Source organism: Bos taurus, chromosome 21 (assembly GCF_002263795.3).
Source record: "Bos taurus isolate L1 Dominette 01449 registration number 42190680 breed Hereford chromosome 21, ARS-UCD2.0, whole genome shotgun sequence".
Classification (NCBI taxonomy): domain Eukaryota; kingdom Metazoa; phylum Chordata; class Mammalia; order Artiodactyla; family Bovidae; genus Bos; species Bos taurus.
Genome location: NC_037348.1, coordinates 393,865 through 406,465, shown reverse-complemented (window position 1 = coordinate 406,465; position 12,601 = coordinate 393,865). Strand labels below are relative to the sequence as shown.

The following is a 12,601-nucleotide window of genomic DNA, read 5'->3' as shown; positions in this document are numbered from 1 at the left end:
GAAATTGCAAAAACTGGTTCTTTTTGCACTATGTAATTACTAAAAAGTTTGACTTGTGAAAATACTCTTTTGGGGAACTCTGATCCTGCCTGAGAAACAGAAACATGCCTGGGGAAAAACCTGAGTTAACTCTTATCATGTCCTTGAGATACACAGCCCACTCTATCTGGGACTGCCAGCCATGAGCTGGAACTCAAGCCAAGAAATTAAAAGGGACAAAGAGACATTTTAAATTTCAGGTGGAAAACTGTGAGGTTTCTGTCTGTCCAGATTTGTGTGTGTCTCGGTGTATGTCTCCATCCTTGGAAAAAAATTGCTAAAGGCTAAGTGGTTCAATGAGCTCCTAATTAATTGGCCCTAAAGAGAAGTCAGTGCTTACAAATCAACAATTCTAATTCAAGAAAATTAAAGTAAATGAATTTGAGGCTTTGTGTATCTGGGAAATAATCATTACTGAATTGATTACATGATATTGATGTTTGTTTATTGATCTAATTAACAGAGACATTGTGAAGATACTTTTATAAATGATATAACTTTGGGTGATTTATCCTTACCAATCTACAGAATGATGATGTAAAGTACAAGTCATGGTTTCTGAAGAAAAGTAAGATATGTGTTTTTAATAAAAAGTAATAAGGAATGGAATTACATTCTATTAAGGAAAGCAAAGTAAGTCTAAACGTACAGGTGGCTGTCCTCTAAATGGACAAATGAAGTGATGAATACAGAAAGTGTAACCAGGTGTGTTGCAAGTGAAAGAAGAGTTTTGTGCATGCTACAAGTTTGTTAAGACATTAAACTGCCTTTGAAGTCTTATTGTTACTATGACTAAGTGAATAACTATTGTTTCACAGTGAATATAAGCTGTTACCAAACTGGAATTTGGTTTTCTCTCACTGATTAAAAGAACAAAGTTTTGTTGGAATGTGGCTTTTGATAACAGACTACAGCACATATGAACAAAGCTCATTCTGCTTCTACAAAAGTTAACACCTCTTCAGGGAATTTAAAATGGATTTAAAATGGCCATAAACCAAAGAGTTTGGGCTATGAGAGGTCCAAGATGGCCACTTGGCTTTTCCTGGCTCCCTGACAAACCTTATTTTTATTTGATAATGCCTTTCCTGGCTTCAGGATTAATATCTCAGAATAGAAAAAAATGATTAAAAGGTGCTTTCCACAATCTCCAGGGATCAGGGCACCCACTTTGGGGAGAGGTCTGTGAGGTCTTTACCAGGCTGGGGCCCGACTCCTGCAGCTGCACCTGGGACAGGACCCCTGTGGAGAGAGAGAAGCACGGTGACCCATGGACTCAGATGCAGCTTCCCCACGTGCCCATGTCTGACCCAGAGACACTCACCTCTGGGGGCTGAGAGCACAAAGAGGAGGGTCCACAGTGGGTTCATCTTCGAGCAGATGAAAGTCACCACTCCCGGAAGTCTCTTCAAACCTGAGGAGGGGCTGAATTTAAGTGAGCTGGTGCTGTGTTCTACCCTGTGACCTGAGTGGATATTTGCATACAGGAGGGACCTGTGTATAAAAGCAGAAAGCAGTGAATAGAGGTCCTGTCTATGGAGCTCCCCCTGTGAGGGGTTGCTGACTGTGTCCTCAGAGAACTCAGGCCCTCCTGGGGTCCCCCTCCCCACACCAGGAAGACGATTGAGGAATGAAATGATGAAGGAGGGCTGGTCAGGAAAAAAGATGCTTTCAGGGAACACGGCAGATTTGGGAAGGACTTTAATCCCACGAACGTGTTTACCTTTACTCATGATATGCCCACCACACATTCAGGTACCAGCCCTTAGTTACACACAAACTCTCATTTTTTTTTCTTTACTGATTAGCTGATGTTTACTTACTCCATATACAAACAAAGAGAAAAATATACATGTAATAATCACATTGAATTCAAATGGAGTTTAGTACAATTTAATGTTTATCCGAATTCCCAAAGCATTTATATTTCCCTTTGCTTTCTTGACTGTTTTTTCATCTTGAACAGCTTAAATAACCTCAAGAATCACTCTAGAGGTGGTTTGTTCAGAGTAATTAAACACAGTATTAATTCTGTGGACAAAGTAGACATTTCTGCTGAGATGCTCGTCTTCCCAGCATGGCTGACTTGCCCAGTGGGCTGCATTTTCCTGTGCACAACTGAGTGTCTGCAGGAACTCGTGAACCTCAGCATCTCCTCCCTGAGGGTGGACACTGAGACCCCAAGTCTGCTGAGGACTGAGGACACACAGCTCCTGGAGCTCCTTAGGGCTCTGCTCCCCCGTCTCCCTGTGGCCCTGCGGCTGTGTCCTCACACCTGCATTTCTGTGTGTGAGGATGTAGACTGGGGCTGACGACAGTCACAGCATGTGTGGACTTTACAGCGGGTTTGCCCGGGGTGGGGAGAGCTGTCATCAGTGTCATCAGTGGTGTTATCCCTCCTGGAGCAAAAAAGACCAGTGTGTGTCCCCACTCTGACTGACCCCCTGTCCATGTGACCCTGGTCTTCTCCTGCCCTGAGATGTCACCCCTTCGTGTCTGGCACAGGTCAGCTCTTCCTCAGCACACATATCTCACCTGTACACTGACTGAGTTAGAACCTACTGTCTATGCGAAGCCCTTCCCGGTCTGGCTTTGGCCACAGCAGTTCTGCACGAGCATGTCTTCTGTGCCAGATCCAGTTTCCCGAGACATGAATGAGCTCTGGGAGAGGCCCCACCTCATTGTGCCTCCAAGTTTGTGGGTCACTTGTGCCCGGTGCTATGCAACATGGCCAAGAATCCTGAATTGGCCCTGGAACTCTGGCCTCTGCCATCCCAGTCACTGAGCTTCTGGATGTGTCCTCATCCCTTGGCTCAACACCTTCATCCATCATCAAAGCCAGTGGAGTCTTGTGGTGCACGCCTAACAGGCTGTCCACTCTCCAGTAGTTTCTCTGATCTCGTGATCCCACTGGACCACCTGTAAAACCCAAATATGCTTCTCATCTCACGGGACTGGAAGGCTGCAGACACATCCCCAAATCCACTGCCAGTTGGTTTCTGTGGGGTTTAGTTTATGGCATCAGACGTGGGATCCAGAGAGTCCCCAACAACTCCTAAGCCATGAGCAATCTGATGCTGGTACCCACTCTGACCTGTTGAGTTCAGTGTGGTCTCGTAGTTTTGTGTGGAGTCTTTAGGGTTTTCTATCTACAGTGTTCTGTAGATAATGAGAATTTTGCCTCTTGTGGTAAAGAATCCACTTGCAATGTAGGAGAGCTGGGTTGACTCCCCGGGTGTGAGTTTCCCTGGAGTAGGAAATGGCAACCCACTCCAGGATTCTTGCATAGAAAGGACAAAGAAGACTGGCACGCAACAGTCCATGGGGTACACACACACACACCTGTTACACACACACACAGTCTTGTCACACAAACACACCTGTCACATAGACATACAGGCACACACAATCACACACACAACACACCTGTCACACACACACCTGTCACACACACACACACCTGTCACAAACACATACCTGTTACACACACACATACTTGTTACACACAGCTGTCACAACACTCACTTTTACACACACACACACACACACACAAAATTGTCACAGACATACAAACACCTGTCTCACACACACACCTGTCACACACACACCTGTCACACACAAACACACAACTGTTACACCCACAAACACACACAGCTGTTACACACACACACACTCCTGTCACATACACACATACCTGTCACACAGGTATACAGACACACACTCACACAACACACCTTCCACACACACGCACATGTCAACATGCACACACCTGTCGCACACACCCCTTCAGACATACAGACACAGCTGTCACACACACACACACCTGTCACATAGGCATACAGACACACACTCACACACACAACACACCTTCCACACACACAACACACCTGTCTCACACACACCTGTCACACACACCCCTTCAGACATACAGACACAGCTGTCACACACACAAACACCTGTCACACACACCCCTGTCACACACACCCTTCAGAAATACAGGCACAGCTGTCACACACACACACAAGTCACACACACTCAGCCCTTCACAAACAAAACTGACACACACACACTCCTGTCACACACACACACACCTTCACACACACACAGACATCTGTGACATGCACACACCTGTCTCACACACACACACGTGTTATAAACACATATACTTGTTACACACATACACCTGTTGTACACACCCACACGTGTTACACACACACCCCTTCACACACACACACATACACCTGTGACACACACATACACCTGTGACAGACACAGCTGTCACACACTCACACCCATTCACACACACACACACCTTGTACACACACACCCCTCACACATATGGACACACCTGTCACACACACACACCTGTCATACACACACATACACACACCCCTTCACACACAAACCTGTTTTACACACAGACACACGTGTTACACACACAGAGACCTGTTACACACACACACATGTCACACAAACATACAGACACACACAGGCACACACGCATCTGTCACATATACACACATCTTTACACACACACACTCCTGTCAAACATGCACCTGTCACACAAACACACACACCCTTCACACGGACACACCTGTCACACAAACACACCTGTCACACACACACACCTGTCCCTTCATGCACACACCTATTACCCTCAAAAACCTGTTACACACACACCTGTCACACAAACACACACACCTGTCACAAGACATACAGACACATACAGTCATCCACACACGAGTATACACACACACACCTGCTATACACACCTGTCACACACTCACACACGTGTTACATACACACACAGTCACACAGACACCTGTCAAACACACACATGCCTACACACGCACAGACACCTATCACCGCAGAAACACACACACCTGACACACAGAGACATGCTCATTCACACACACACCTACACACAAACACAAGCAAACACATGCACACATTCACACTCAGAAGTATACTCACATACACATACACACTCATGCACACATCACACACACAAACATGCACACACATCCACACTCACACATGGAATCAAACACATTCACACACTCATATACACACTCACACACACACAAACATGCACACACATCCAGACTCGCATGCTCACATACACACTCACATACATTCACACACTCATACACAGTTTCAGATATATCCTCACATACTTCTCATGGCCTCACTGTGCTGTGTAATCCCAACAGGCCCCAACATTTAACATCACCAGTCCTTGTCCTGCTAGTTATTGTTTTCAGTGAAAAGAGAAGACTCCGTCTCTGAGACTCCCTGGCCCCCTCCTCACATGCTCCTGTGAAGCAGCCCTGCACTGGGGTCCTGGGCACCCCCTGCCTGGGCTCACAGGGCAGTCCTAGCAGTGTTTCTGGTCTGGTATTAAGTGGCGTGTTCTACCTTCAGAGTATTCTTCTAGAGACTGCATGTTCTTTTAATCTTCTCGAGAAATAGCCTTTGGAGAAGGAAATGGCAAGCCACTCCAGTGTTCTTGCCTGGAGAAACCCAGGGATGGGGAGCCTGGTGGGCTGCCGTCTCTGGGGTTGCACAGAGTCGGACACGACTGAAGTGACTTAGCAGCAGCAGCAGCAGCAGCAGCAGAAAGAGCCTCAATAAATGCACACACTCTGTAGAGAGACCACAAGGAAGGAGTTTGTGAGAACACCTAGACGTCACCTCCCTGGGGCTGCAGGTGCACCGATGAGTTGACACTCACAGTGAGTCCAGAGCTCTCAAGGGCTTGGGGTCCCTTCAGCTCTTGGAGCCCCCCATGGGCTAACATCATGTCACAGATAGCTGCACGCAGAAGCATGGGGCTCGATGCCCACTCCACCTACGGTTCCTCATGAGATCACCTGTTCTTGCAGCACCTGGATCCTGCAGGGGCCCCACCTGAAGGTCCAGATGAACCCCCTTGTCCAAAACCAGTGCAGTCACCCCTGACAACTCACAGCACAAACACCTGAGGGTCTACTAGTGCCCACACCTGTGAGAGGAGACACCTGAGACATCAGAGGAGGACGAGGCAGAGCCCTTTTCAGCTGACACAGGTGAGGCTGCCCTGAGGGAGTGCTCACCCAGGGAATGGGGGGTTGAGCGTGCTCAGTCACCTCAGTCGTGTCTAACCCTATGAGACCCCACAGACTGTAGCCCACCAGACTCCTCTGTCCATGGGATTCTCCGGGAAGGAACACTGGAGAGGGTTGACACAACAGAACCCTGCAGAGAAGCTAGGTCAGCTGTGTGCGTGTCCCCTGGCAGGACATCTCTTCAGCAGGACGGCTTCGGGTGCATCCATCCTCAGACTCCATCCTGCTTCTCACCGTCCCTCCTGACCACCTGCCCGAGGACTTCAGGACCTGAGGTCTTTGGGGGAGACAGATCCACTGCTGTGTCAGCCACGTGTTCTCCAGCAGGACTCTGTGACAAACCTGCTTTCCCCTGTTCTGAGTCTCTAATGGAAACTTCATAAATATTCCTGAGATCGTCAGATACCCAAGAGTAGGAGAGGGATACTGGCCTTGTCGATCAGGCAGGAGAGAGCGGGTCTGAGGCCAGTAGTGAGGGCTCCAAACCTGGTCTCCAGCCGTGGGTACCAGAGCCTCAGCGCCCTGCCTCCTGGATGTTGTCTGGCTGTGGTAGCTGCACACTAGCTCCCCTCCTCAAAGAGGCTGCATATCGTAGCTCTTCCAGGTCCCTGGAGGTCACATGTGGGTAAGGGCTACCTGCATTGTTGAGGTTGAACACCCATGACTCAGGGAATCTGGGTCTGGGCTCTGAGCGTCGCCAGGGTTTTCAGTATTGGCCCGTCCGAATAATACTCCCTCCTGGGCTGCAGTGCCCTGGTCCAGTCCCTTCACTTAGCCATGAGTTATGACCCCTCCGTAGGTCTGCAGTGACAAGAATTTCTGTTCACCTCCTTGGAGAAGCTGGGGGAAGAGCTTTCCATGGAGGGTCTGCTGATGAACCTTCTGGTTAGGTGTTAACATTTCTCAGTGTTGGCCTTCCCCTCGTTCGTCAGGTGTCCTGAAGGGATAAATAAGAACACTCACCTTGAAGACCTGGATATTTGTGGAGTTATATCCCACAAACCATGGACTGCAATCCCCAGGATCTCTCATCCTCACAGTGGTTATTGCTGGTCCTGCAGGAATTGGTAGTAATTACTGTGAAGGTGCTCCTCCTGAAGCTTCACTTCCATGGGCAGATCTCACCTGGACTGTGGATTGCCCAGCTCTCTGGTTTGTGCTGGGGGATTCCCCTACAATGTTAGGACTCTGTTAGGTCCAGGGAAAGTTTTGGTGTTGAGAATTTCCTTGCTTTAATGATGGAGATGACAGTTTCCACACACACTACCTCTTGATGCAGGAACCAGCAGGTTCCAGGTGAGGTTGTCCTTGACCTGTGAGGCGAAGGAGAATTCGAATGTCACTAAGAGTCAGAGGAGCCTGGACAGACTTGACCAACATAGAGAGACAGGGATGAAGGACTCAGCAGGGCACTTATTTTAGGCTCAGATTCCGAAGCTCTTCCAAGAGGCTGGAATTCAGAAAGCACCACGGTAAGGAGACTGTTACGTCCTGGTGCTCCAGTTTTATTCAGAAGGCAGGATAAGGTGCCTCTCTGTGATTTTGGGTTCCTGAGGTAATTTGATAGGAGCTGTCCCCCTACTCCCAGCCCCTTTCCAAGTCCCCATGTGACCAGGGAATGCACTCATCACATCCGTACATGAGGGGGTCCCCTGGGTGAGGGGCTGACATGTGGGTGTGCCATGTGGAAGGTTGTTCATTCTATCCAGGTACATGAACTGCTGATTTCACCAAATCTGGGACCACCCGCATCTGGGCTCCTTGTTTCATTGGCTTGTGATTTTTCTCATTGTTTGGGCTTCCGCGATTCAGTTCAAGCTTTCCCAATAGCATCCTCTTAGAAGAAAAGCTTTGGCCAACCTAGACAATGCATTAAATAGGGGAGACTTTATTTGCTGGGCAAATTCCGTCTTGTAAAGCTATGGATTTTCCAGTAGTCATGTATGGATATGAGAGTTGGACCATAAAGAAAGCTGAGCACTGAAGTATTGATGCTTTTGAACTGTGTGTTGGAGAAGACTGTTGAGAGTCTTTGCCTGCAAGAGATCAAAACCAGTCTATCCTAAAGGAAATCAGTCCTGAATATTCATTGGAAGGACTGATGCTGAAGTGAAGCTCCAATATTTGGCCACCTTGATTTGAAGAACAGATCATTGGAAAAGACCTGATGCTGGGAAAGATGAAGACTGGAGGAAAAGTGGATGACAGAGGATGAGATGGTTTGGATGGCATCATCGACTGGATGGACATAAGCTTGAGCAAAGTCTGGGAGTTGGCAGATGGTCAGAGGAAGTCTGGGCATAGCTAGCAGTCCACGGGATTCGGGAAGAGTCAGCCATTACTGAGCGACTGAACTCACAGCTCAATGGTAAGAATCATCCTGCAATATAGGATTCGCTTCCTGGGACTGGAAGATCTGCTGGAGAAGGGATAGGCTACCCACTCCAGTATACTTGGGCTTCCCTTGTGGCTCAGCTGGTGAGAACCTGCCTGCAGTTTGGGAGATCTGGGTTTGATCCCTGAGTTGGGAAGATGCCCTGGAGAAGGGAAATGCTACTCCGGTATTCTTCCTTGGAGAATTCCATGGACTGTGTAGTCCGTGGGGTCGCAGAGTTGGATACAACTGAGCAACTTTCACTTTCTCATTATTTACTCTGTTCACTTTGTGTGATTTCTGCTGAAGAGACTCACATAATGATCGCAAGATGGCGCTAGTGATAAGGAACCCACCTACCAATAAGCAGATGTAAGAGACACAGGATCCAGCCCTGGAGGACGGGAATGGCACACCGCTTCCCAGTATTCCTTGCCTGGAAATTTCATGGACAGGGGAGCCTAATGGGCTACAGTCCCTAGTGTGGTAAAGAGGCTGACATGACTGGAGTGACTAGCATGCAATGCATTAGAACAAAGTGATTTAAAATCACTAAGTTTCATGAACTAAAGGTATGTTTGTTCCATGAGACAGTCAGGAGGGATGGCTAAACACGAAGACGGTGTTCACAATGGCTTCTTTATTCATCAGGGAATATTCTGTATATTCCTTAGATGTATGGGTGCTCTCTCGTTGAAAGACTTGTCCTCGTATAAACTTCTGGTGGCTCATAGCTTGACAAGAAAGCTGAGGATATCAAGTAGGAATTGTTTTTAAAGTAAAAGCTTCCCTTTAGTTTGTGTCTCTATCTGCCGTAAAACCACCAAAGGACAGAAGCTACTGCACCTACTAGAGCCTGTCAATTAGTGAAGGGAGGAACGCCCCTCGGTGGTGCTCAAAGAGCTGAAACCACACTCAGACCATTATTCATAGTTCTCTCCATGGGAATTCATTGGGACCCCACCCCAGGTTGATGTAGAAGGTAAGTCTGAGGACATCACAGACATAGATGCAGGAACACAGACGACACAAACTTTTCATCTTCCTGCATCTGTGTGTGGTGTCAGCAGACTCAGCTTCTATCTCAGGCTGGCGTGGAGGTCGCGCTGAGTCTCCATGGCGAGAACTATGGCTGATGCTGTGAGTGAGGTGTCAGTTCCGTTAGCACCACCAAGGGGGGTTCTTCCCTGGCCCTGGGTTTATACACCTCTGTTGTCTGAGTCCAGCTGCACTTACACTGCTGACCGCTGGCTAACTCGTTTACTGGCCCTGCTGTGCTGAGCCCCACCGCTGAATCACACAGAGCCTCTCCTGTGGGCTTAGCGAGCTTACACCAAATGTCCAGAGAACGGGCCTAAGCGACAATCGGAAGCAACCCTAAGAGACCGTCCCTTTCGTGCAGTGAGGATACGGTCCCCTATCCCAACCACCATTCTCCCTCAGAGGCTGAGGAGGTACCTAAGAGTCATGAATGCAGAGAAGGTCCCCAGAAAAACTGCTACAAGGAGAGGAAGCCTCCTGACAGGAGACCAGCTGTCAATCACCATCTGCACCTGCTCCTGCAACACACAACTGTGTGTCCCCAGCACCGCTGGAGGTCATGGAGCCCCCGGAGGGTGGCTGGTTCTGGGCTCACACTGCCTTCCCCTCACTGTGTCTCTTGCACAGCAGCATACTGCCGTGTCCTTGGTTGTCACAGAGCTTAGCTGCAGGGAGTACTGGTTACCAGTAACCACTGGTGATGGAGCAACCAGAGATGGCACAGGTGAGAGCTTCCGCAGTTCTGGACCCTGCTCCTGCAGCTGCACTGGGACAGACCGGCTAGGGACAAGGAGAATCAGTCCCTGTCAGTCACCTGCAGTCACAATCATCCCCACAGACCCGTGTCTGCACCCGAGACCCTCATCTTGGGGAGCTGTCACCAGGCAGAGGAGAAGACCCAAAGCCCCATTTTCTACCCAACAGCTCTGCATTCACTGAGACCTCCATCCTGTGTGAGCAGAGAGGGGTGAGCTCTCACAGCCCAGGGTGGATTTTACCCTGGAGCTTGAAGAGGAATTTACATTGAGGAGCTCTATTCCTGTGAATACAGAGAGGCTGTGGTCACACTCACCCTGGTCATCCCAGGATCCCCACGGGTGCCTTCTGATTTACATGGTTGGTGAGGAAGTGTGGGAAAGCAGTGTGTCTATCAGATGGCTTGGAACCAGATCCCAGGGCAAGTCCCCCTTTCTGAGCCCAGAGTCTCCATCTTGATGGCCCCCACCTCCTGCCCCTTGCCCATCTCAGCTCAGCCCCTCGTCCTCTCAGTCCTTGGGTCTTTCCTCAGGGCTGAGCCAGCACAGATCCTGCTTCCTTTCCCTATGCCAGTGACGGTCACTGTGATGGGAGAGAGGACAGATGGTGGTGTGCTCCATGTTGACCCCACGGACAAATCCACCTGAGGACCTCTGTATTTCCCCTTATGAATGATCCAGACATAAGCTCAGAATGGGGTGTGGACTTCAGAGACGTTGAGGCGAGATGGTATCACCCTGATTGCCCTCACCTGGAATGTGTGTGTGTTGAGTGACTCAGTGAACTGGCCAAATTCTCAATGTCTATATAAGGACACAAGGTAACAGTGTTTATGTTAAGACGCTAATAAAAGCTAGCATGTGGGTGAATTTGCAGTACAGAACCTGTGAATGATGAGAATCATTGCATATGCAGCACTGGGGACCCCTGACACTGGAGCCTTAGACACTGCTTGCTCCAGATTCTACTGTGCAGTTTGACAGATAGAAGGAGGTTGAGTCTCTTCCTTCTTCATGGACAAAAACAAAACAAAGATTAAAAATGTTTAAATATCTTAGGTTTCCTTTCAGGATAGTTAATAGTTGAAAATAACATGAGAGGCAAATGTTTTTACTGAGTTCCTTTGAAAGAAGAGAAATGAAGGTGAAAACTTTTAGCTGTTTAATATTATATGTGTGTGTGTGTGTTTACATAAAGCTATCCTGCTTCAAGGAAAAATTAAAATATATATAAACACAGTTTTCTGAGAGCGACATAAAGCACAAGGAATTACCAGGACACAGAAGAGGGTTTGAGGTGCAGCTCCTGGGCAGGAGGAGGAAAGAGAAGCTCTGAGGAGAATCCCCCCCAGGCCCCCCACCGCCCAACGCCTCTTCTGCACCTGCTCCAGGGCTCAGCTCTGAGTGAGTACTGCGCGCCCCCTGGTGGTCACGGGCCCCCATGCAGGGAGGTTTTTGTCTGGGCTCACACTGATTTCCCCTCACTGTGTCCTTCGCACAGTAGTATGTGGCCGTGTCCTCAGGTGTCACGCTGCTCACTGACAGAGAGACTTGGCTCTTGGAGTTGTCCTTGGTGATGCTGAGCCGGGATTTCAGGGCTGGGTTATAGCCTGTGCTTCCACCACTGCTTATATCACCAAGCCACTCCAGCGCCTTCCCTGGAGCCTGGCGTACCCAGCTTACAGCATAGCTGCTCAATGAGAATCCAGAGACCGTGCAGGTGAGGGAGAGGGTCTGTGAGGGCTTCACCAGGCTGGGGCCCGACTCGCGCAGCTGCACCTGGGACAGGACCCCTGTGGAGAGAGAGAAGCACGGTGACCCGTGGGCTCAGAGGCAGCTTCCCCACGTGCCCATGTCTGACCCAGAGACACTCACCTCTGGGGGCTGACAGCACAAAGAGGAGGGTCCACAGTGGGTTCATCTTCGAGCAGATGAGAGTCACCACTCCTGCAAGTCTCTTCAAGTCTCAGGAGGAGCCTGAATTTAAGGGAGCTGGTGCTCTGTTTCTACCCTGTGACCTGAGTGGGTATTTGCATACAGGAGGGACCTCTGTATAAAAAGCAGAAAGCAGTGAATAGAGGTCCTGTCTATGAGGCTCCCCCTGTGAGGGGTGCTGACTGTGTCCTCAGAGAACTCAGCCCTTCCTGGGATCCCCCTCCCCATACCAGGAAGACTTTGAGGAATGAAATGATGAAGAAGGGCTGGTCAGGAAAAAAATGCTTCCAGGGAAAATGGCAGATTTGGGGAAGTGACTTTAATCCCACGAATGTGTTTTCTGTTACTCA

The 12,601-nt window shown here is 49.1% G+C and overlaps 1 protein-coding gene across 1 annotated transcript; it reads right to left on the bottom strand.

The window, feature by feature from the left end:
- Positions 1 to 11,461: 11,461 nt before the first annotated feature.
- On the bottom strand, positions 11,462 to 12,275 carry LOC104968484 (immunoglobulin heavy variable 4-59). Its single transcript, XM_005222343.5, has 2 exons — positions 12,192 to 12,275; positions 11,462 to 12,109 (listed from the first exon to the last, which is right to left on the bottom strand). Exons 1-2 carry the CDS (start codon positions 12,235 to 12,237, stop codon positions 11,505 to 11,507), a joined length of 651 nt encoding a protein of 216 aa, XP_005222400.3. The 5' UTR covers positions 12,238 to 12,275; the 3' UTR covers positions 11,462 to 11,504.
- Positions 12,276 to 12,601: the final 326 nt, after the last annotated feature.

Coding starts and splice junctions, on each gene's coding strand:
- LOC104968484 (XM_005222343.5), bottom strand. CDS start 12,237: ATGAACCCACTGTGGACCCTCCTCTTTGTGCTGTCAGCCCCCAGAG. Junction 12,110..12,191: donor TGTGCTGTCAGCCCCCAGAG/GTGAGTGTCTCT, acceptor CTCTCTCCACAG/GGGTCCTGTCCCAGGTGCAG.